At 43.1% G+C, this 22,416-nt stretch overlaps 4 protein-coding genes across 7 annotated transcripts; 3 read left to right on the forward strand and 1 right to left on the reverse strand.

Annotated features, from left to right (window-relative positions):
• The first annotated feature begins 23 nt into the window (after positions 1-23).
• Positions 24-2,858, forward strand: c8h14orf119 (chromosome 8 C14orf119 homolog). 2 transcript variants are annotated; one of them, XM_056596086.1, is made up of 4 exons: positions 24-167; positions 410-834; positions 1,184-1,400; positions 1,530-2,858. In XM_056596086.1, the coding sequence occupies exons 2-3, from the start codon at positions 412-414 to the stop codon at positions 1,355-1,357; spliced, it is 597 nt and encodes a 198-aa protein (XP_056452061.1). In that variant the 5' UTR covers positions 24-167; positions 410-411; the 3' UTR covers positions 1,358-1,400; positions 1,530-2,858. The 2 variants fall into 2 exon arrangements, with proteins under 2 accessions (XP_056452061.1, XP_056452060.1); XM_056596085.1 differs by having other exon boundaries at positions 25-167; positions 1,184-2,817.
• A 227-nt stretch (positions 2,859-3,085) lies between these two features.
• dhrs1 (dehydrogenase/reductase (SDR family) member 1) lies at positions 3,086-8,955 on the forward strand. The gene is made up of 8 exons (XM_056596081.1): positions 3,086-3,390; positions 4,526-4,669; positions 5,039-5,118; positions 6,398-6,530; positions 6,931-7,071; positions 7,796-7,865; positions 8,092-8,172; positions 8,470-8,955. Exons 1-8 carry the CDS (start codon positions 3,247-3,249, stop codon positions 8,604-8,606), a joined length of 930 nt encoding a protein of 309 aa, XP_056452056.1. The 5' UTR covers positions 3,086-3,246; the 3' UTR covers positions 8,607-8,955.
• Positions 8,956-9,173: 218 nt separating this feature from the next.
• homeza (homeobox and leucine zipper encoding a) lies at positions 9,174-16,120 on the forward strand. The gene is made up of 2 exons (XM_056596010.1): positions 9,174-9,794; positions 11,046-16,120. The coding sequence occupies exon 2, from the start codon at positions 11,065-11,067 to the stop codon at positions 13,498-13,500; it is 2,436 nt and encodes an 811-aa protein (XP_056451985.1). The 5' UTR covers positions 9,174-9,794; positions 11,046-11,064; the 3' UTR covers positions 13,501-16,120.
• On the reverse strand, positions 15,301-20,287 carry LOC130387067 (RING finger protein 212B-like). Of its 3 annotated transcripts, none has more exons than XM_056596012.1 (13): positions 19,193-20,286; positions 18,987-19,104; positions 18,836-18,888; positions 18,662-18,736; positions 18,444-18,550; positions 18,048-18,108; positions 17,924-17,952; positions 17,780-17,820; positions 17,642-17,666; positions 17,164-17,221; positions 16,120-16,174; positions 16,005-16,035; positions 15,301-15,654 (listed from the first exon to the last, which is right to left on the reverse strand). In XM_056596012.1, the coding sequence occupies exons 2-13, from the start codon at positions 19,084-19,086 to the stop codon at positions 15,564-15,566; spliced, it is 726 nt and encodes a 241-aa protein (XP_056451987.1). In that variant the 5' UTR covers positions 19,087-19,104; positions 19,193-20,286; the 3' UTR covers positions 15,301-15,563. The 3 variants fall into 3 exon arrangements, with proteins under 3 accessions (XP_056451987.1, XP_056451986.1, XP_056451988.1); XM_056596011.1 differs by having other exon boundaries at positions 18,836-18,891; XM_056596013.1 differs by lacking the exons at positions 17,642-17,666; positions 17,780-17,820 and having other exon boundaries at positions 18,836-18,891; positions 19,193-20,287.
• Positions 20,288-22,416: the final 2,129 nt, after the last annotated feature.

Here is a 22,416-nt window from a genome sequence, read left to right on the forward strand (position 1 = left end):
TGTGAGCGCAACGGTGATGTTCCACAAAGCACAACACTTGCTGCGTCTGGCTGTCGTTAGTATGTTTGTAAGGCTAGAAACAAATGTCAGCGACTGGTAGCTAATCCGTAGGCTATGTTTCGGCCGTCTAGGGATGCCTAAAACACGTTGACTCACCGGCAGAAAAGGTGGGTGTTGAGATGTTTAGTAATTTTATATTCGGAAATCCATTCACGAAGTGTTCATGTCTTCCTTTGACATACATCTAATAATACGCTTCATCAATTCTGTTATAGTGCTGCTGTCTTTGGTTTTTATGAAGTACTCAAATGGAAGACATATTCTCTGCTATGATGTATCTGTCATTGTGTTTACAGCAGATTTATGAATGTAGATTCCTTTGTCAAACTGAATGCTCTTATCTTTACAGAGATGTCGTGGTTCTACCATGTCAGTCAGGGATCAAATGAACAACAACCGCAGCTTAGCGACACGTTTACCCCTGCCGTTGCCAGTCCCTTTTCCAGCCTAGCTGGTTCGACACAGGAAACCCTTGGCAACGCAAGACTAGAGTGGCCCTCCAGCTACTCGCCTCCCGGCCTGCTTACTCTGCCCTCGCCACCACAATGTTCTGCTCCACCGACCCTTGAGTCCCTCTCGTGTGCATCCCATAATGCAGTGCCAGGTGGGGGTTCTCTGCCTGTGTCATACGTCACACTTCAAGAGTACCGGTGCGTAATGAGCTGGTTCTTGGGGTGGACCAGCCCACAGAGAGAACGCTTTCTGCAGGACCTTCTGGGCAAAGCAGTACCTGGGAAAGTGTGCACTCTTCTAGATTCACTCAATACTCTACAGGTACTTGTTCATCCTGTGTGTGTGTGTGTGTGTCTTTGTGTTTCCCAACCTTGTTGATCTTATGTACCCCAACAGCCCCTTCAGTATGCCTCAGGTATCCCATTATTGACGTGGAACCAGAAATGTTTTCGATTGGACTAATATTGCACTACCTTGACACGTAGGATCATTATTAATATTGTCGTGGCCTAGGTGTGTAAAATGGAAGAAGCTGAGGTGTACCTACATTTCTGGTCTTAACTGAATCAGGACATGATGTCAAGCTCCTGGGTGCGTACCCCCAGTGGGGAATCACTGGCGTATGCTACAATTTAACATGGTTGTTATCCTTCTTTCTGCACGGCGTCAGGTTAGAGACAGACCTCCGAACATCTTTGAGTGCCAGCTGCGTCTCTGGACCCAGTGGTTCGAGTCATGGAGTGAGGAAGAGAGGAACCACTTCCTGCTCGTCCTGGTAGAGCATGACCCGGCCTTTGTAGCACGGTTCTACCAGAGTGTGGCCGGTACCGCCGGGAGAGAGTGATGGCTTATGGGAGTCGAGCCATGACATCGGTGCTTCGATTGAAGTATGTGCGATGGGTAAAGGATTTGAAGGTGATTGTGACTTTTATATCAAGTAAAAGCAGGTCTGAATACCAAATGTCTCTCTTCCTCCTCTCCCTCTCTGTCTCTCTCTCTGAACCCTACTCTGACAGTGATGGTAGGCGATCTATTGTTGAATACAACTTGGATAGTAGGATCATTGTGTTAACCTGCATCACCTGCAATAGAAACCAATGAAGTGTTTGGAAGCAGAATACCTACAGCATTAAAACAAACAAAAAACAAAAACAGTTGAATAAGGGCTATTGTTTATCTGTTGCTAAATGCGTTTCCCAGGGCCTTGGCCCTACAGTGTGCAGTTTATAAAGGTCGGAAATGAGTTATAGCATGGGGATTGGAACTTTGGTATGGACTATTATTATGAAATCCTGACACCTCAAGGCACTGTGCTCCTGGTTTGTACCCAATCATGTAAGCTTCTGGAGGGAATAGAAATACAAGACACACGGGTAAATCGAAAAGTATTTTAAGCTTCTGATAATGTAATCTGATAATTTCAACTTTCTTATTATTGTGATCTTTTTTTTACCATAACAAGAAATAAATGCAGTAGACTACACTATTGCCTCTGTTTCATCTCACTTGTTCATTATTTTTTTAAATCAGACGATAAATGTATTACGATCAAATCTAAATGAATCCCAAACAGTAGTTTGATCAGTCACATCATTCATTTGTTTAACATTTACATATTATTACAATTAACTTTTGCGTTGGCTGACATATACATTTTACTGCACGCATCTCTGTGTTTTGTCTTTTTAACATGCATACACATCTGAAGAGGATTCACCAGTGCAGACCCAGTTTGATAATCATGTCAACGCAGATTAAGTGGCCTTCAGTCCGTTTACTTGAGTTAAAGAAATTAATAGAAACACCTTCCTAAAGAATGAATTTGCCTATGCTAATGTTAAGTATATTAATCTGATGTTATGCCCCATGCCTTAACTGAATTAAAACATTGAATGGTGGTATCCTTATATTTATTCAATAAATGTAACTGGTTTGAGGAAAGTCGGCTCTCAATGTACAATTCTGAAAATACTTGCACAAAGCGGTACCCTCATACTGCATCAAACCCCACAGAAAAGTAGAGCAAAGGTCACTCTTGTGTTGGAACCTTCGATGCGTTCTACCCCTCATTCCATGGATGTTGTTTCTCCAAGAGTTGCACACAATCTGTTTTACTGCGCCATCTTGTGTAGGCAAGTATATATTGATCCAACTATTGTTCCGCGATATACAACACAATAACTGTAAAGGTAACGAACGCGTCCTTGCCTATAAGCCACATTGGCTTATATGCTTAGTGATACAGCACTCGTAGCCTATGTCCTTACAACTCACAAGTGATCGTTGCTCGTGATTTAAGGTTAGACTAAAGCAATGAACGCCGGACCGAGACCCCATTTTATCCATTGCTCCCCAAAGTTGGGTCCCATATTTGGTGCTGGACAGTTGAGTCACAAACAAACGGGGCTACATGCTCGCCTTGTATGGGTTGCATGATGGACTGATTAGGAAAAGCTCCTTATTTCCAAACTTAACTAAGCTTACATGAACCGCGGTAAAGTGCATTGGGTTATATGAAGGCGCTGTGGATAATAGTTCAACTATTTTGCGGGTTGTGTAATAAACGACTACACCCTATTGGTCCGATTTTATTTGGCAGCGACAACATAGACACGTAACACGTCGCGTACTACCGACGGGTTGTAATTGGCTGTAACGATCAGCCCGTCCGTTTCAGATACCATCGGATACAATTTCGTATTACCGATCATTCTTTCTTCTCTGGTACAAGGGATGGCACTCACGGGCTGGATTTGTTTGGTCACAGGTGCCTCCAGAGGGATCGGAAGAGGCATTGCTCTGCAGTTGTCCGAAGCAGGGGCTACTGTCTATATAACAGGGCGACAAGAGAAGACTCTGAGACAGACTGCTTCAGAGGTAGGCCACCTTTGTATTTTCACTGACCCATAAGGATGGCAGGGGAGCTTCGATTTGAATTACAATCTAGTTGGTTGGTCAAGATGGTTCACTGTTTTATGCATATATGCCTGCTGTTCTGTCTTGGATTTGTTTGCAACTATTGCCCAAACAAGTGCGTGTGTGATGATGTGTGACGTCAACTTGTTTCCACTGGCTTGGAATATATAGTCCATGCATACGAGACACAGGATTAAGACATAACACATGATTCATGTGCTCTGAGTCTTGCTGTCGAATCTGGTTGCTCTCTAACTGTCTTCACCTGCTAGGTGGAACACATTATTCAAAAACGACATGCCACCCGGACAACACTATTTGTATAGTGGTACATCTCCAGTTGATTGTTTATGGCGGTTCTTGTTGGTAAAAGGGAGACTATACAGAATTGGCTGGTTTAGGTCATTTGAATCAAATATCACCATAATGAAATACATTTTATTTGCAAACTACTCACTATTTCTACATAACAAGCAAACTTATTGAGGGAAGTAGGCGCAATTTAAATTTCATGAAACACTTTCTCATGTTAATAGATGTTACCTAAATGTGACTCCGTTTCCAGAGTCGATCAGAGGTCATCACTGTTTAATTGCATAATCCTTTTAGGCTATTTTCCCAATCGTTGCTAACCCTATCAAAGTTGAGTCTGATTCACCTCAGTCTGATTTCAAGTTCATACATAGAGCCTGAGACACAGCTACAAAAGCAGTGTCTGCTAAATTAGTTTAGATCCCTATAACAGTGGCCGTCTCAAAGGGCTTCAAAGGTAACATTTCAGAGTCAGGAGGAAGGAACACTGACAGAGGAACTCTCCTTCCAGGGACGGTTATGAGTGCAATAGGTGACTTAATGGGAAGATTGCATGGTAGTATATGGGAGCATTGACTTTGTATTTCATTGGCTGTGCACCTGTAGCCTACTCTGCATAGTGATAAGAAAGTAGAATGTAATCTAATCTAAAAAAACAAGGCGAGCAAAAAAAGAGTGACCAAAGTCTTTCTTTCTTGGGATTTCTTGGGAGTTGCCATTAGTGTGGGGTGGGGGGTGAAGCAAGGTGGGCTTACATAGCCTTGTTCTGGTCCCTCCCCTTCAGGTAAAGGAGAGGGGGGGCGACTGCCTGCCGGTGGTATGTGACTCCTCCAAAGAAGACGACATCAAACAGCTGTTTGAGCGGATCAAGCATGAACAGAATGGCCGCCTGGATATCCTGGTCAACAACGCCTATGCAGGCGTGCAGGTCGGTGTAGGCCAATGCCCAGACACTGTCTGTTTATGTATGCCATTCCGGGTGTATGTATAAACACACAGTTTCTAAATGTCACGTGCGATGATGCGACCACTAAAACCTGCCGCAGATGTCTTGAGGGATCATATGAGGGATCATACGCCTTATATGCTTTCAGGAATATAGTTTTTTCACGTCCACACATCGACACAAAACCGTTGTTTTCAGATCAATCCAATATGGGCAGAATCTAGATTTGGTGTGTAGACGCAATGTGGAAATAGAGGAGAAAATTAGGCATGTGTTTTTAAACATATCCTCATTCGTTTGTTTATCATGGGGCTTGAGCCTGAAGTCTTCTTGTTGCTCTTCCAATTGCAGGCTATCTTTGACAGCATGGGGAAGAAGTTCTGGGAGACAGATCCAGACATTTGGGATTCTATCAATAACACAGGCCTGAGGTAGGTGTTTGTGCTGAGTCATGGCCGCTGCCAAGTCATGATCCTGCTTATTCATGGCAAGCTGCCGTTAGTCATTCATTTTGTAACTTCAGGCAATGTACCCATGGATGAAGTGCCTCCTTGAGATGTAAACAAACCGAGGGGCAGGATAGTGGGGCTGGAGTGTTCAAATCTCAGCCGAAAGGCACTGAGCTCGATCCCCATGTCTGCAGTCTACCTGTTGGCATCCTTAAGCAAGAGATCCTAACCCCTACCAGCTCCTTAGTGAACTATATCTGAATTAGTGTTAGTCGTTTTGGATAAAAGCATCTGCGCCATCTTGTTAGGGCTATATTTAGCCGAAGGGTTTTAACGGTTGGTTACTCTGCAGACAAAACACGATATTAGTGAATGAAGCCGTAATGGATAACAAATATATAATTCTCTGCTTATTTATTGGGCAACAACATTCAGAGGATTAAATAGGTGCTCCTGTTTGATTGGTACTGCTACCAATGTGTCTAGATTTTAACTTAACAATAACACGGAATGAATTCCTTCCATGCTAATCATGACAGCTCATTTAAATGGAATCGGATGAGTCTTGTGATGGATTCTGTGACGCCACAGTATCCAGCGTATGTGTCTATGGGAGTGAGTAACATTCCAACCATATTCATGACACTCTTGAGGACACCTGGTGTACCGGGAAGTACAGACGCTTTCCTGAAATCATTGTTCTCCATAATCCCCAACGTGAAATTCAAGAATACAGAAATGCTAATTCACCAATGTTCTTTAGAATGATCGGCAGTGTTTCGAGTGTAGTGAATAACTTTTAAAATGGGTTGGACAGTCAACAGTCATCCAGAAGATCGGTCATTTTACTAATACTACTCAATCATAAGCTGACTCACTGACTCACCCACAAGCTCCCTCAGACGTTCCCAGTGGGTCTCACTAACATCCGAAGCAACCTGACCTATCCCCACCCTCTCCCCAAATTCGAAATATTACAAATGTGAACTGTCGACAGAGGAGGTGTGGGTGGGTGGTGTTCGGTCTCTTCAAAGTGTTTGATCCAAAAAAACATATCAATAAAGTATCCATGGGATTTTTGGCAAGAACCGTGGTTGTGTTGGAAGATTAAAGATGAAGATGATCATCGTCATTCACAGCCATAGAGCTGCAGTGGAAATGTCCCCAATCGTAACTAAATAAATCAACAATGTATTCACAAATGATTAAACGACTGTGTGTTCAAAGGCCGTTTTTCCTGAGTCTCTGTGTTCTTGCCCAGGGGCCATTACTTCTGCTCAGTGTACGCCTCCAGGATGATGGTGGAGCAGGGGCGGGGGCTGATCGTCATGATCTCCTCCATCGGGGGATTGAAGTACCTCTTCAACGTGTCCTACGGCGTCGGCAAAGCTGCGGTGAGTTGGCGCGCTCTCTGCAGCCTGTTTTTGTACCGCAGTCCAGACGTGTTAATCCTGTCTAATCAGTTGAATTATTTAATTACCTAAGTCAATTCCCCAGTGGAAGCAAAACAGTCAAGAGTACACATGGGTGAAACCAAAACCAGCTCAACACAAAGCAAACACAAGTTTACCCTCTCTTAGGCCACTACGGAACAATATCATCTTAAAGTTACATATAAAGTATATTTCAGAGTATATTCTTGAAAAAGTGGTCCAAATACAGACATATTACAACTTGAAATACATTTAATATTTCCCAAATAAAAATGCCTAAAGGATCGGATGGAGCTGTGAAGGTAACTACAGCCATGTTTTAACTACAATTATTAAATATCATTCCATGTCTGTAATTCAGTGTGATCGGCTGGCCGCAGACATGGCCGTGGAGCTGAAGAGAAGCGGGGTGGCCTCAGTCAGCCTGTGGCCGGGCGCCGTGCCAACAGAGCTGGTGTCCCAAATGCTAAACACAGAAAAGGGAGAGGCCGTCGACCCTAAGGTATTCCGTCTGCCCTTACAGGCATTTTCCACTACTTAGATTTTGTGCATCGATATATTTTTTCAGTCTATTCTTTGTTGTATTTCCTTATTAATATTTTTGATAGGGAATCTTAAATGTGACTAGTCCAGTGGCCTGTCAGAGAACCAGATTGCTTTCTTACTTGGCCCCTCGTATTGCTGCTTGCAGCTTTCTCGAGAACCGCTCAGCGAATCAAATTCAACCTCGACACTGCAGTTCCTCGGGTCCTCAGCAGTACACCCGCCAGTGCAGTGCCCGTTCCGTGCCTGTTTGTAACGGCACACGCAACACTGCACTTCCTTGGGTCCTCAGCACTGCACTCGCCAAGTGTGACTATGATCGGTGAACCGCAGATCGAGCCCACATACAGACGCTCCTCTAATTAGAGTCAGATGTTATGTTACTTATCACTGCTCTGTACCTCTGACCTGACACCCACATCTCCTGTTTGGGATTTAATCAAGTAAATACTATTATTTTTGTGTAGTCTCCCTCTTTAGTCACTTATCAAATGACTTTTATTCAAACCGACTTAGTGATATTTTTTGTATCGATGTATTGGTTTTAATATAATAAGAGAAGACGGAAATGTGTGCTTTATATTAGTACAATACTTCCACGAAAGCTTCAGTGCCACAACATAAGGCTTTTCATCCCTCGCTCTGTTTTGACGTTCTGGTTGTGTTTTCTGTTTTCCGTTTAGCTCAAAGAGCTGTGGATGGGTGGAGAGAGCACGGAAGTGAGCGGGAAGTGCATTGTGGAGCTGGCAAAAGGTACAATTGCGCTCATTGGATATTCTTCAATTATTTACATTTAATCAATGAGAAGCCGCTTTTATCAGAAGCGACTGACAAGTGAGGCTTTGAACAATTCCAAAAAATCTTTGTTAACATTATTCAATGATAATGATAAAATAACAAGGAAATATGACAATGCAAAAATGTATTTGATCGTCTTGCTTTTATATATGTGTGGGTATTTTGTACTTCTGCCCGGTAGATAAAAATCTAATGTCAATGACGGGGAAGGTCTTGATGACCTGCGACCTGGCACGCCGCTACGGGATACTTGATGTTGACGGTAAAACTACGTATTCATATATTTACATTATATTTACATTACATCAGCAGATGCTTTCATCCAAAGAGAGTTCCAAGCTGAGAGCATTCCATGACAATCAGAGTACCCACAAAAGAGAAATATTGCTGCACAAACACTTGACCGGGCACAAATCATATATAAATGGTTTACATATTGCCAAAAAATGTCCTAGTTTTGTATTAGTGATAGAAGAGATGTTTGCATTTATTTTTTGTGTTTTTTGCCTGTAATTGAAAAAAAAATTCTCATTGATTTGTGATCCTCTTGACTTGCCAGGGCGCAGCGTGACCGACTACACCACCCTGAAGTTCTTGGTGTCCCAGGTCCCTTACCTTTCCTGGCTGGCCCCCATTGTGCCTTCCTTCCTCCGGGTGCCCCGCTTCATGCTCACCCTCTCTGGGGGGCGCTTCTAACCAGCCCGCCGCATCCCCCCAGCCTCTGTAGCCATAGAACCGTTTCCTATTCCCTCTGTAGGCTAGGCTCCCGGTACTACTTTATACTGATTCTTTAAACATGCTTGACCCTAAGGCAGAAGGATTGTTATCTGTGAAGATGTGATTGGATGAAGGAATGTTTTGAAAAAGAGGCACATTTTTATTAACTATTAACCTAATTGTTTACATTTTTTATGTATATCTAATAACAAATTCTGCACATGAGATGAAGTCACTAGATAATGAATGTATTTTAATCATATCTATTTTGTAATCCTATGTTGTTATTTTAACTATTATTAAATATTGTTATAAAAGACAACTTAAATTCGTGGTCGATTTTATTTGTTTGTGTATTTTATTAGATTTTTTGTATTTGTGTATATATTTATATCCACAACATAATTTATTAATTGCATGAATAGTACATACATACACATATCCATGACTCGATGAGGTTTGCAAATGCATGAAGCAAATCTCTCCTAGCTGATTATTACCCAAAGATATTATTGGGTTTCAGACGGGGTAACGCAACACTATTATTTAGAGAAAATTTGATTTGTGATTAATAGGTAAGCTTAACATTTTCTTGTCGGTTTTATGTCTATCGGTTTATCGATTTTTATATCATAGATTTTAATTGTGTCGTTTACTCTTTATTATACGGGCGCCTGTTTCCTCCAATCCGTGCTTGGCATTTCACAGGATGGCACACCCACAACATCGTCACTTTGGGAGACTCCGGCCCTCATAGTTTCCTGGTCCTCAGCTCCGCCTAGCCTCGCTGTGGCCGGACAGAGGAAAGACTTCTCAGTTTCAGAACAAAAGCAACAACGGACCGAAGAGGCTAAAGTAACGGGCATCCAAGTTCAGTCCTCTAGTTTGTAAATTAAAGATTTCAGCACACAGCTGTTCGACGATAACGATTCACACCGTTCTTAACTCACGCGTAAAGCGAGAAAGTTAGTTATTTGGCATCTTTGTATCCCAATCCTAATCCGGTCGAGTGCTTGATAACTAAGCGAGGGTACCAAACAGACGGTATTGTTTCCCAGTGTTGATCAAGACTTGATTTTAGGAGAAGACTGTTATTCGGATAAGAGTGGTAGCCGTGTACGCAATCGTACACGCATATTGAAGACAAAAGCGGCATTGGCATTAATGGTAAGTTTATTTTTGTGTTTCACTGAAGCGTGTCCAACGACCAAATGCGCCTGTGCAGTCTGGGCATTTTACTTAGTACGCCACAAAGGATCGAGCCCAGTGTGTTTTTAAAGGGATCGGGGAACAAGTTTGGAGAAATGTATTTCACCGACTCTGTAGAACGATGTGGATTACAAAATGTTGTATTTAACGACAGATTTGCGACTGAAAATTTTGCCCGTTCTCCATCTAGGTCTACTGTAAAAAATAAACGGAACACAAACTTGTTTGTGATAGTGGCCAATTGGCACGCTCTGCCACCATCAGATGTGGCGTAATCTGTAAACTGAGTTCGGAACATTTGGTTTAGTAAACAAAGAACAGTAGTTCATTGTAAAGCTTTAAGTTGTTAATATTGTGACACCTGTTTCATTACAAATCGACCCAGTACAGCTGAGGTATGAGCTACAATTTGTTTAATCCATGTTATAGTTCTGAACCTTTTATATAACATACACTATTCAACATACAAAGTTCACTAAAATGGTTTGCATTGATCCATACAAAATAATCTGTTTTCGAGTCTGGATCATTTTACATTTGCTTTATGTGTACTCTTAAACATCCTCCTCGCCTACTAAATCAGACTGACAAAAGCTCAAGCTCGCTGCTGGCTTTTAGATTTACATTGGTGTTTGCACTGTGTGGATTTGTGTCCATGAAGACTCTTGAATCTCTTTTAAGGACTAAGAACTTGAAGTAGAACAAAGCCAGTGCAGGGAACTGGTGAGAAAGTGGACTGTGATGGATTTCGTATGCCCCTCTTTCCCCTCCTTCCTCCTCCTTTTCCTCACCCCCCTCTTCCCCCCCTCTCCCCCCCCCCAAGCCAAGCTCCCACCCTACCCCACCCGTCACCACCCATTGACACCACTCCCACGAAACAAAAGTCAGTCCCCAACTCTTGGTCTCAGGGGGGAGGGGTGGTCAATCTGGACGGTGTAGTATACGACCGGTTTCATTGCGAGGCGCGGGGAGGACAGGGTGCCAAGCCCTGGTGGGTCGGTGGGGGGGGAGGGGTGTGAAACAGCTGTCGGATAATTGACTTTTAGAATAGAAAGTTTTGAATGCCACGAGAAGTGGCGATTGCACGCAAGCTTCACCTTTTCTGTTCTGTTACCCAGATGATGTCACGGATGTTACTTTAATGGTGACTAACTGGTTGAGACAAGTTGTGGTGAGAAAGTAATTTTGTTTTGTCTCTCTTTTATTTAGGTAGAAAAGCCCTTCTACCATGTCCCTGATGGCAGCTCCCAGTGAACTCGGCGGTAGAAAATCCGCTGCCGTACACATGAAAGAGCCTTACAAGGTGATGGTGATGACCAAGACCCAAGAGCAGGAGAAGCACAAAGTCTGCCGCTCTACCAAGGATGTACACAAATCTGCTGACTCAGCGGATGACGACAAAGGCGTTGCTAGCTTCAGCACGAACAACAACTCTGTCGTCTGCTTGCCCCTCGTCTCTGAAGGACTGAAGCTGGTTTGGACCCAGGCCGATCAGACCAGAGAACTAGACGCCATACCAGAGCTAGTCCAGGCATTTAATTTGTTTCCGTACCCGACGTCCCGTGAAGTGAGTGCCCTCGCCAGGGCATGCGCCTTACCACTGGACAAAGTGAAGGTGTGGTTCATGGTTCAGAGGATCAAGTACGGCATCAGCTGGGCCTCGGAGGAAATCGAGGAGACCCGCAGGAAGCTCTCGGTGCCTGAGCTCGCTGGCGACTCTGTTAAAGTAAAAAACACAGAATCGCCTGCGAAGGGCAAGAGAAAGGGTTACGAGGCGATCGTTATGGTGGACGGTGACAGCGGTCATGAAATAGAAGGGGCCCGCTCCACTTCGATGCCAGCCAAAAAGAAATCGGTGTACGAATCCCAGGATTCTTACAAACCCGCCAGACCGGCGGTCCTGTGTTTCAAATCTTCCCTCCCGCCACCCCAGGACTCCTACTACTACCGCCCCCCTGTGGACACGCCAGCTACTGTGGTGGCTGACGTCTCGCTGGACCTCTCCATTGAGTCTTCCACCCAGCAGCAGCAGCAGCAGCAGCAGCAGCAGCAGCAACAACAGCAGCAGCAGGCACAGCAGCAGCGACGTCACGGACGCTACAAGAAGTCGAAGGCACAGCTCGCCGTTCTCCGCACCAGTTTCCTGCTGGAGAACTGGCCCACGGAGATAGAGCTACGGCGACTGCAGGAGGAGACGGGGCTGAGCCGCAACGACATCCGAAAGTGGTTCAGCGATAGCCGGTACCAGCTAAGGGTGGGCCGGGGGGCCCTCAGCGCCGCACAGACCTACTCCCACCCCGCTGTGCCGGAAACGCAAGAGGGGCTTCAGCAGATTCAACCCCTTCCGCTGGTTTCTCCGAAGACACATCTGCAACAAAACGGCCTGAATGCACAGGAGGTAACGCGTAGCAATGGGATTAAAGACTCTCACTTCTTCCGGACTTTTCTCACAAACAGCCTGGAGGCCTTTGGGGAACGAGTTGTGGAAGCCGAGGAACAGGCAGCTGAGAAGGAGGCTTCCAGTAATGGCAACCATTTTGTTGAGGTAGAACCGATTGAAGAGAAACCGTTACAATTGACCAAGACCCCCAAAACTGAGCAAGCCACACAGAAGTCTGAGGAAATCAAACCGAAGACTGAGCCAGCCACACAGAAGAAGGAAATCACAGAGAAGACTGAGGATATCACAGAGAAGACTATGGAACTCAAAGAGAAGACAGCGGAAATCACGGCGAAGATTGAGGAAATCCCACAGAAGGCTGAGGAAACCACAGTGAAGTCTCAGCTAACCACACTGAAGACTGAGAAAACCGCAGCAAAGACTGAGGAAACCACACAGAAGACTGAGAAAACCATACAGAAGATTGAGAAAACAACAGAGAAGATTGAGAAAATCCTGCAGAAGATAGAGCCACTACCCCCCAAGATAGAGCCAACAACACCCCCACCAATGGAGGAGAAAGAATTGAAACCTTCTCCCTGCCCCTCCCCCGCTAGCACCCCACCACCAACTGCCTCACCTACCAAACGACTTTCAAACGGCGTCAGCAGATCAAAGAAGTCGTCGCGCTCCACCAAGGGGGGCTCACCGCCCGTGACCCCACAACTCTCCCGGGGATCGGGGTCCTCTGCTTCCTCCTCCCCAGCCCTCACCCCTGCTGGGCGACCGCGGAAGACCAAGGAACAACTGGACGTCCTAAAGCAGCACTTCCTGCGCTGCCAGTGGCCAAAGAGTGAAGATTACACTGAGCTCGTCAAGCTCACCGGCTTACCGCGCGCAGACGTCATTCAGTGGTTTGGGGATACACGCTACGCGGTTAAGAACGGGCAGCTGCGCTGGGTGCAGGGCGTGCGGGAGCAGTTCCTGGCAGAGCTGGCCACGCAGCAAGGCAACGCTGGCGTAACCAACGGCAACAGTACCACACCACGCGGCAGTGGCGGTAGTCGCAAGCGAAAGTCGAGTCAGGCCAACGGAACTGCCGCCAACACGGACACCCTGAACATCCAACCGCTGGAAGCGTATCACCAGTCAACTGGGAAGCTGCAGGAAAAAGACCTTGACTCCTTGTGCAAGAGGTCTAGAATGAGCTACCAGCAGGTCCGCGAGTGGTTTGCGTCTCAGGTGAGCGACGTCACCGAACTGGAGTCCGACAACACGGATTGAGGAAAAAGACACTGGTGGAGTGTGTTCCCCCCATTGGTTAGCATCGCTTTAACTGGAATAGATCTGCATCCGTTACGTCTTCCAAGAGCCAGCTCAAAAGTCAAGCAATTGTTTTGTATTATTATTATAATGCGGTTTTTCCCGTGTATTCTAATATATTTGGTCTTGAACTGTGCTTCTGCTTTTTAAAGAACTGCCTCAAGAAAAAAAAAGGATGTTGTACACTGGTTTGTATTTTAGGATAGTTGTCTCAGTTTAGATTGTCTGAGCAATACATCTATTTTTTAGTATTGTAGCAGTATAATTTATATTTGTAGTACATTTGGTACTTCAGTGTATCTCAGAATTTTGCAGACACAGCGCTGCTCTGGGAAAGTTTATATAATTATGGTAATTGTTGACTTATCACTGTGTAATCGTGTGTTTATTGCCAATTATTCCTGTCACAAATGGCACACTGGACATTCACACTTAAAAAACTGTCATGTTGCACTAGCTGTTTCAGAGCCTGCTGTCCCGTTCGTTAAGCCATCTCTTTCGATGACAACCAGTGTCATTTTAGTTTTTTTTTATTGAACCTTGTACCATGCTTAATGTAGTACTTTAACGAAGTGTGGTAGTCTGGCTATTCTATTAGTTTTTATTTACAGACTGTTAGTACATGCATATACCTGAAATATATTCATTTTGTTCATGTATTCATTTTTAGAGCCTGCGCATCTCAAGAAGTATTAAATCTGAGGTTTGCAATGTGTTTAGTGTAGGTCTGCTCCAGTTTGACTGCAGAAAAAAACCCGTCAGTAATTAGTTCAATTTGTGCATCTCCTTAACAATGTCCCTCCAATCAAAAGGGAGGAGGTTCAACCCGAATTTGGCTTTGCACTCGCTGACTTGATCGGTATCAGTATTTTTCTCTCCGCTATGATACATATTTTGTAATCTCTGTAGTTGATGCAAGGGTAGTGGTTTGGGCCATAATGTCCATTTATCTACTGGAAATGTAGTAGTTGTAGGGAGGAACAGGACCAGGTGTATCGTATGTAAATGACAACTGGCAACGCGGGGCATGTTAATATAAACGAAATACTGGAAGTGAGCGCAGACGGCCCATTTGTAGAAGTAGATGGGGATTGACTAGTGAAATAAAAGATACAAAACAAACAGCCGTGATTTCTATCCACCTTAGATAATGAGTTGAAGCACAGATGTAATTAAGGTGTTTACATGTGTGACATATCATGAATTGTTACTTTAATGGTTTACGTATTCCATTAGAAGAGTATGAAAAGTAGCCAAATACTAGTATTCCATTTGTAGAGATGGTTGTGAATCTATAATAGCTTTTCGTATACTGAAAGATGGCCTACATCATCCAGTCCATTTTGCACAATTGTATCACTGGTAACACACAGTAAATAACATTGATTTCATAACACGCCCATTTACTGTCATTTAACCTTTTTGTTTATCTTATTTTTAGATTACATTTGTTCAGGAATAGGACTAGACTAATATGACTTGAATTGGCATTGAATTGACACAATTATGGTTGTTTTGTACTATAAATATAATATGCCCTTAAAATTCGAATGAGGTTTTGAATATTTTAATTTTGAATACTTATAAGATACCATATATTTCATTGCAATTAACCTCCTTTTGGTCTTCCAATATTAAAGTCACCATTATTATAGGGATGTATATATACATCTATTTTCAGAAATCTTGACTGCTGTGTATATCGAGTGTTAAAAAGCAATAACGTTTCAAATTCCACACTGATTGTTCAACAATGTCAACAATGCTAATAAAAGTTTATTGGTACAAAAACTGCATGTTTTTTGAAACCATGAATAGAAATTAACTTTTCCAGCCATTTTCTTATGAATAAAATATAGAATATGAAAACCTATGAATGGATATATATCTTAAACAGCATAATGCCACATGGCCTGTGCAAAACGAACAAGTCATTCAACTACAAAAACAAACCTAGGGTTTACCATAAATGGGATGACCTCATCGTGACTAAATTGACCAGAAACGTGACCACTAAATGGATTTCAGTGCCAATTTCTCCCAGGTCTGGGAGACTGTAGGGATGATCCACTGAATAACTGAAACTGGAAAACATTTGGGTTTTGATTTCCCGCCCTAAAAATGAAGAAGAAAATGTGTTTTATTTATTTATCTGGCAGCCAAGCTACCAAGGTGGTCCGCGGAGATCAGGGATCAAACTCATTCATTTGGCTGGGAACTAAACACTCTCGCGGCTATACTTTCCTACCACCTTTCTTTTTAAAAACGTTTTATTTAAACACAAATGGTAATGTAAACTAGCCTAGGAACCAGGCGTATCTGCAAGCTCATGTTTGATTTACTCTGGCATATACCTGTACGTATCTGTGAATTGGATGGTGAGATCTACTGGACCACATGTTAACATCAATAAACTGTAAAAAGGTAATTGCCTTTCAGACAGTGTTTGGAACGTTATACGTTACCTGAATGGAGGAGTATAGGAGACTGGTGTACCTTTTGAAAATCAAGAAGTTAAGAGCTTTATCAATACATTGTCACCATTGAACGAACAAAGCGATGGTCTGTAGAGACACTTACTGAAGTCCTGATGGGAAGTATGAGTGGACATGGACCGGGCCGATCCAGGTGGTGTCTTTAAGATAGTAACAGACCACACATACAATGTAAACTATTTGGTTCATCCAAAAAGTTTAGTACAGGATTCGGATCATCAATGGGTAATGATGTTAGCCTGGTCCTACCAGACTCTCGTACTTCATTTAATTTGCACAGAGAGTCTGGACCCACTCAATTGACTAACGTTAACTCACTCTAAGGCGGGGGTCTGTTGAAGTTTAAAACTATTGGATCTGCCCAGTGTCAATCTGGATCTGCCATAATCAATCGCTAACGTTTGGCCAGGAATCACGTTGCGCGCAGGCTGTAAACAAACCAAACACCGTGCGTGAAGATGTCTGTCAACGAGAGCTGACTTTAACGTCAATGTTCTCAGCCACTCCCTCTATTTGGACGGAGAAAACCCACTAACATACCGCAGACCCAGACCTAGTACTGAAGGGAAATTAAAATTGAGCGGAAGTACTTAGGCGGGCGGAGCCAGGCTATAATGAGGAGGTACATGTATGGACAATGATTTGGTCAAAACAAATTCAAGAGTTGTACAACAATACAACCAGAAGGGAAATATTTAAATAAAAATAAACATAAATCATAAAGATAAACAGATACACAAAATACAATTATTATTATTCAGCACAATAATATATCATAATATATGTTGTATTTCAATTAAATCGATCCTTAAAAGTATAATAGCTTTTATGTGCAATTCATTTAGGGGGTTAAAATGTATATTTATATGCAATGGTTTAAAGTAAATGTCAAATGTAGTTTATTTTTATTTTTTATTGTGCGGTTTAAAAAAGGTGTGGGTTTTCACATGCTAAGAGCATGGACCTCATTAACCTAGCCTCCATCTTGGTTCCGCAAGCTGGGTGGGTGAGCTGAATGCAGAATTACGCATTCAGTTCCACCACCCAGCTAGCGTTAAGAACCAAGATGGCCGCTTGGTGAATGAAGCCCATGGAGATGGCTGGAGGTGTGAATGCATATCATGCTCACCGTGAGGGAAAGCCGTGGGCCTCTAGCTCTCCCCTGGGATTCGGCCGAGCTGGGATGACTGAAGACCACACAGTGAGTCAAGCACAGGTTTACAAAGCACTTTTGCTGAGGACTATTCTTTCATTAAAGGGCACTTTCTTTGCCTTATTTTTTATGTAGATGTCATTCATGAGCAGGAACTGTGCAATTTGCACAATACACCCGCACAATTTACATTGACATACATTAACACTCGTATTTATTTTATGTATCTAAGTTATTGGCCAATTTGTTCTTTTGCTTATTTTGTAACTTGTATTTCTACACCAATACAAATTCCATGAATGCGAAAGCTTTCTTGGGGATACTAAAATCGTTCTGCTTGTGAAGGATAGCTACTGCAGACATTGGGGTTTGAGTCCAGACTCTTTTGACTGGGAGTCAAACCTTCCCTGACCACCAGGACGCTGCTGTTGTGCCTAGGCAGTAAACCACGTACCTCATATTCTGTGGGCAAGGTGTCACTAGGGGGGAGGGGGAAGAAACCATTACTCAGTTCAGTAGTACTAAGCAAGTCTTGTGAGGCGTATACAAATTAACTGAGCTACATAATTAAAGCCCTTATTTTTGTGGTTACCTGGAGGTGTGACCGCAACTGGAAGAGATATCCTGTGGGCACTGTGTGTCATTGAAACATATACAAACCCCATCAAACCGATTCATGATATTCATTCCACCGGCATTTTTGGAACACAAAAGTGGCGATTCAAGTTTTTCTTACCTGCTTGTTAGAAATTGTCCCGGTGAGACCTGTGGTAAGGAGATACGCGTGAACTTTGGATTAGACAGTGCTATGGACGTTGTGGATGGAGTAGGCAGTATCAAGCTACTCTCTCAACACTCACCCTTCTCTGAGAAAGAGGCTTCTTCAACTCTGCATTTTGTCTTTTCAGCTCACAGACTTGCCTGTGGAAATCACACCGACAAAACTAAAGTGTTTTTAAGACAGCACCCAGGAGATGTGTAGTCCCACCACCTCAGGTAGAAGAACCTTAGAAAACAACTTTTTTTTTATTAATATGGTATTAATATGCTATAATAATATATAATATGCTATACTATTAAAATATTTAGCCATGTGTTGACAGTAGCAGAACTGAACGTTTATTGAATGCAGGAACAGATACTATATAGCCTACTTACCTAATTGTGTTTAGCTTGGCTAGCTGGAAGGAACACACACACACACACACACACACACACACACACACACACACACACACACACACACACACACACACCTGTAACCCTGCTCTGTGGCCTCCTTCAGGCGTCTCTCCAGTTCAGAAGACTTATGCTTGAAGTAGGCCGTTACTCGCTCCTTCTGTTTGCGTTGAAAGAGGGCAATCTGTAGGTAACAAGGGTTAAAAGCAAGTTGGCTAACGTTATACTAATTATATCTCTTTCATTTAGGACCATTACCCTAATCTAAGATCATCCTTCGCTAATACACACAAACCTGTGTTATGTGCTCAAGCCGTGTTTGAATAAGTTTCACAGGGTCCTTGAAAAACACTTCTTCCTGTGGCTTCATCTAAAAAACAAACAATTTAGCCCAAATAAAGGTTTTGTGAAAGTTTTAGGGCACCTCTAGGTTTCGACTTTTCATTAGAAATCGTTAAGCTAGACCCACCGCATCTGTAAGAGGCAGATAATGACAACTGGCTCCACAAACGGTGCATTGTTCTGCTGGGAAGGGCGACACGTTTACTGCCCAATACTAGTGTATATGAATAATGAATAGGAAAAATAAAAAGAAGTGTAAGCAGCACAGAAATACCTACTGGAGTTGATGCAACCCTCACAGCAGATATGGCCACAACTGGAGACGAAGAACTTGGGCCCTTTCCTCCTGAAACATCGGTTACAGTGGAACCAGTCCATCGTCTTCGGCTTCTTCACCTGGAATCAGACGGGCCAACTACTCGTTCACACTTTAAAAGTGGTCGTGAGCTGGCAAAGTGGCAGGACAAGTGTTTCTGCCTCCTACCTTCGTGAGGGTAGTAAGTTGAATTGTTCAGTGGGGAGAAACAAACGTAATCGTGTGCTTCGTCACATTAGCTCGACCGGATGCTTACCATAAAAATCGTTTTTTCGCGCTCATACAGGGACAACCACACCACTTCAACTTGAATATAAAAATGTAAATAATTGTTGCTGGGGAATTGTAAAAGGACTTTGCAAGTTGCCAACAAGTCATGGTTAGATTTTACCTTCCAGCACAGCTTAGTGTTAAACTCTAAAATCGATTGTGTGTAAAACCGTCGCAGAGGCTCCTTAATGGCGGCCGAAAATGATGCACATATGAATGACTGCATAGATTTATCAACTTTAGGGCCCAAGGGGACACCAAAGAACAACAATGAACTGCACTGCTCTGGCCTACCAACAATAACTTGGAATGTTGAGGTTAATGCCTGAGAGTTTTATGATCACAAAAAAAAATTGTTGGAAAGATAACGTTAAATATTATTTTACTATGTTTTTTTTAACAGTTGCAACTTGCTTGTAATTGGTTCTGTGCCGAGGCCCTTAAGCAAGGAACGCCATCTTGTGGCTATTCGTATAGATATCATTTGTAGACATGGGCATGGGCCTGCTTTAAAGAATGTTCATATTATAATGTGTCACGGTATCTTTGTCTTTATCATCCAAAAATATAGGATCCGAGTTGAATCATTTCAGAACTTTCAATCACAGTCTGTTGTGGCCGTCCTCCACTGAGGTCGAGGCGGCTGTCGACTACACCCAAGCCTCAGCGACGCCCTAGTGGGCGTTTGTTGCTAATGCCTTCATCATATCGAGGTCGTTTCTCAGCTTCTGACTCAGGTACTGACCAGTACTGTCCCCAGCACAACTACGGCTAACAAACGTTTGGCTATTTTTTAAAGTCCAACGTGATCAAAAGTAGCACAATAGGGCGTGAAACCAAACAATCTGGCCCACTCAGACGATCACCATGCTCACCAAGGAGACCAAGCAAAACACTCTGCTCCTCTTTCCACCGGGTCAGGGTGACGGAAGACACACACCACCCGCCTCCTCCTGCCCACTGCTTCTCACCAGGTCTCCACTCTCCAGATGTCGGGATTAGATGCCTCCATGCTGATATTCTGCTGACCTCTTTGTGTGTTTTATCATCATTTTGCAGTTTATCGAATTTAACACACCTTGATTCACTTACTTACTTTTCTTGTAAAAAGGTTTACCTATATTGTTGTTTTCAAAATATCTATATTTTTTTAGTTAGTTGATTGATCAAATGATTTGTATTCGAAAGATACACACAACATGCGTCTGGGCCTATTGTCTCCATGGTCTCCATGTTTTCCAGGTGGCCCAGTCCATCCGGGCTCACGTGGAGCAGGTGTTGGGACAACATGGAGGATCTGGAGACAGCTCAGTCCACCTCTTCACACAACCTCCGCCACTTTACACTCCACCTGGTGGCTCTGGGTGTAGCCCGGCTGGTCCCAAACCAGCTGCAAGATCCGCAAGAAGACCAGCTGGTCAGTTGCTCAGGCATACAAAATCATTCTAGTATTAATCAACAATTTTATTGTATTCAGCGTAACCTTTTAGAGGTTGGCTGCTGTCACGGTAATCCAGACTGTTTCCGATACTGCTTAAAAACTACATGAATGGCAAATACTAAATTAATAATATAAGATACTGAAGCATTACACCACAGATAGATTATCAATGTCAAAGATCAAATGTATATCATTATTTGCCTGAGCCGATTAAATAATACAATTGAGTTAGGTATAGTAAACGTACTTGGGAAATGTAAGCCCATGAAGTTCAAACTTCCATTTCCAAGTACATACATAACATTTATCCAGAGGATGTAGTCGGCTAACCGGTCCCGTCCTCCCAGAACTCCTTCCAACGTCGGCAGCAACCTGGTGGACGACCTCCCGACCCAGATCCTCCTGCGGCTCCACCCCCTGAACGGTTTTGGTGTGTCAGACATCAGAAATGGCAACAGCTGCTAAACCTCACTCTCAAGGTATGTCCCATGGTCATACTACCACAACATTAGCAGCACTACTACTACAGAGTACTTGGACTGGTAGATGCATGCCACAAAATGCAATAAAATAATGTTTCTAAAAGGTAAAACAAACCTTATATCCCTGATTTTAAAGGAAATGGAGGTAGTGAGTTACATGATAGCGCAATGGATTGATCTTGTTCCAAATCTCTAATTAAATGCACCAACTTTTAAAATCGTACTATAAGAAGTAAATATGGGCTCACACTGCCCTCTATGGGTTAAAAGCATGCTACTGCATGGGTTATCTGTTATCGGCCGTTTTGCTTACCAAATCAACCAAACATTCTTTATTCCAAACAACTCCCCCTTAGTCTGATTGGAGCAAGTGAAGAGGTTGAAAGCCTGAACAGCAATAAAGCCCAGGCCCTAAGAGTCCCTTCTTCTCTATCTGTTCTTCTTCTTACCACCCCACTCTTTTCTTCATCACTTCTTCTCAACTCCACTTTCCCTCCCTTTTGTCTCTTCTTTCTTTCTTTTTATCATCCTCCCTCCACCTCTCTCTCACGAGACTCAGAGGTGGAGGCGGGAGACAGCGGCCCCTGCAGCCTCAACCTCCCAGTGAGGAGGGAGGTAGGAGCGGCAAAGAGACCCCTGCCCTAACTTGTCTCATAGACACCTAATAGGACTTCTACAGACGTTTAACATGGATGGTTAACATGTGCATCTGGCATGGACATCTAACATGGATGTTTAGCAAATTGATTTCCAAGATGGGCATCTAACATGGACGTCTTACATGTACGTTAAACATTGATTGTTAACGTCGACCGCTTGTGATGAACACCTAATACAAATGTCTAGTGGATTCCTTTTATTCATTGACATTGGTTTATGTATTCCTATTATTGATTTACATTTACATTATTAAAAACATTTTCAATACTTCTTGGGTTGGACTCGCTGGAGATGTAGAATGGAGTGTCAACAATGATGTTTTCTTCTATAAATGTGAGAAAATAATATATACTTGATTGTAAGTACAAAGTACAATAAAGACAATTATCCATTTTCCGTAGAATTTAGTAATTTGGCAATTCAAATTGAGTCTTTCACCATATGGTCAATAGACACGAAATATTCGATTAATATTTAATAAAAAAAAAAAGAAAGTGCCTTACCATAGCATTCCGAACGATGGCGCTAAAAGTAGCGTT

This window comes from Gadus chalcogrammus, chromosome 8 (genome assembly GCF_026213295.1).
Source record: "Gadus chalcogrammus isolate NIFS_2021 chromosome 8, NIFS_Gcha_1.0, whole genome shotgun sequence".
In the NCBI taxonomy this organism is placed as follows: Eukaryota; Metazoa; Chordata; class Actinopteri; order Gadiformes; family Gadidae; genus Gadus; species Gadus chalcogrammus.

What these genes read in the sequence shown, in the direction of transcription:
- c8h14orf119 (XM_056596086.1), top strand. Translation starts at nt 412, where the DNA reads ATGTCGTGGTTCTACCATGTCAGTCAGGGATCAAATGAACAACAACCG. An exon ending in ATTCACTCAATACTCTACAG is followed by an intron (nt 835 to 1,183) that starts GTACTTGTTCAT and finishes GCACGGCGTCAG; the next exon opens with GTTAGAGACAGACCTCCGAA.
- dhrs1 (XM_056596081.1), top strand. Translation starts at nt 3,247, where the DNA reads ATGGCACTCACGGGCTGGATTTGTTTGGTCACAGGTGCCTCCAGAGGG. An exon ending in ACGCCTATGCAGGCGTGCAG is followed by an intron (nt 4,670 to 5,038) that starts GTCGGTGTAGGC and finishes TTCCAATTGCAG; the next exon opens with GCTATCTTTGACAGCATGGG. An exon ending in CGGGATACTTGATGTTGACG is followed by an intron (nt 8,173 to 8,469) that starts GTAAAACTACGT and finishes TTGACTTGCCAG; the next exon opens with GGCGCAGCGTGACCGACTAC.
- homeza (XM_056596010.1), top strand. Translation starts at nt 11,065, where the DNA reads ATGTCCCTGATGGCAGCTCCCAGTGAACTCGGCGGTAGAAAATCCGCT.
- LOC130387067 (XM_056596011.1), bottom strand. Translation starts at nt 19,086, where the DNA reads ATGGACTGGTTCCACTGTAACCGATGTTTCAGGAGGAAAGGGCCCAAG. An exon ending in GGCTTGAGCACATAACACAG is followed by an intron (nt 18,551 to 18,661) that starts GTTTGTGTGTAT and finishes TGTTACCTACAG; the next exon opens with ATTGCCCTCTTTCAACGCAA. An exon ending in GGACAATTTCTAACAAGCAG is followed by an intron (nt 17,821 to 17,923) that starts GTAAGAAAAACT and finishes AATGACACACAG; the next exon opens with TGCCCACAGGATATCTCTTC.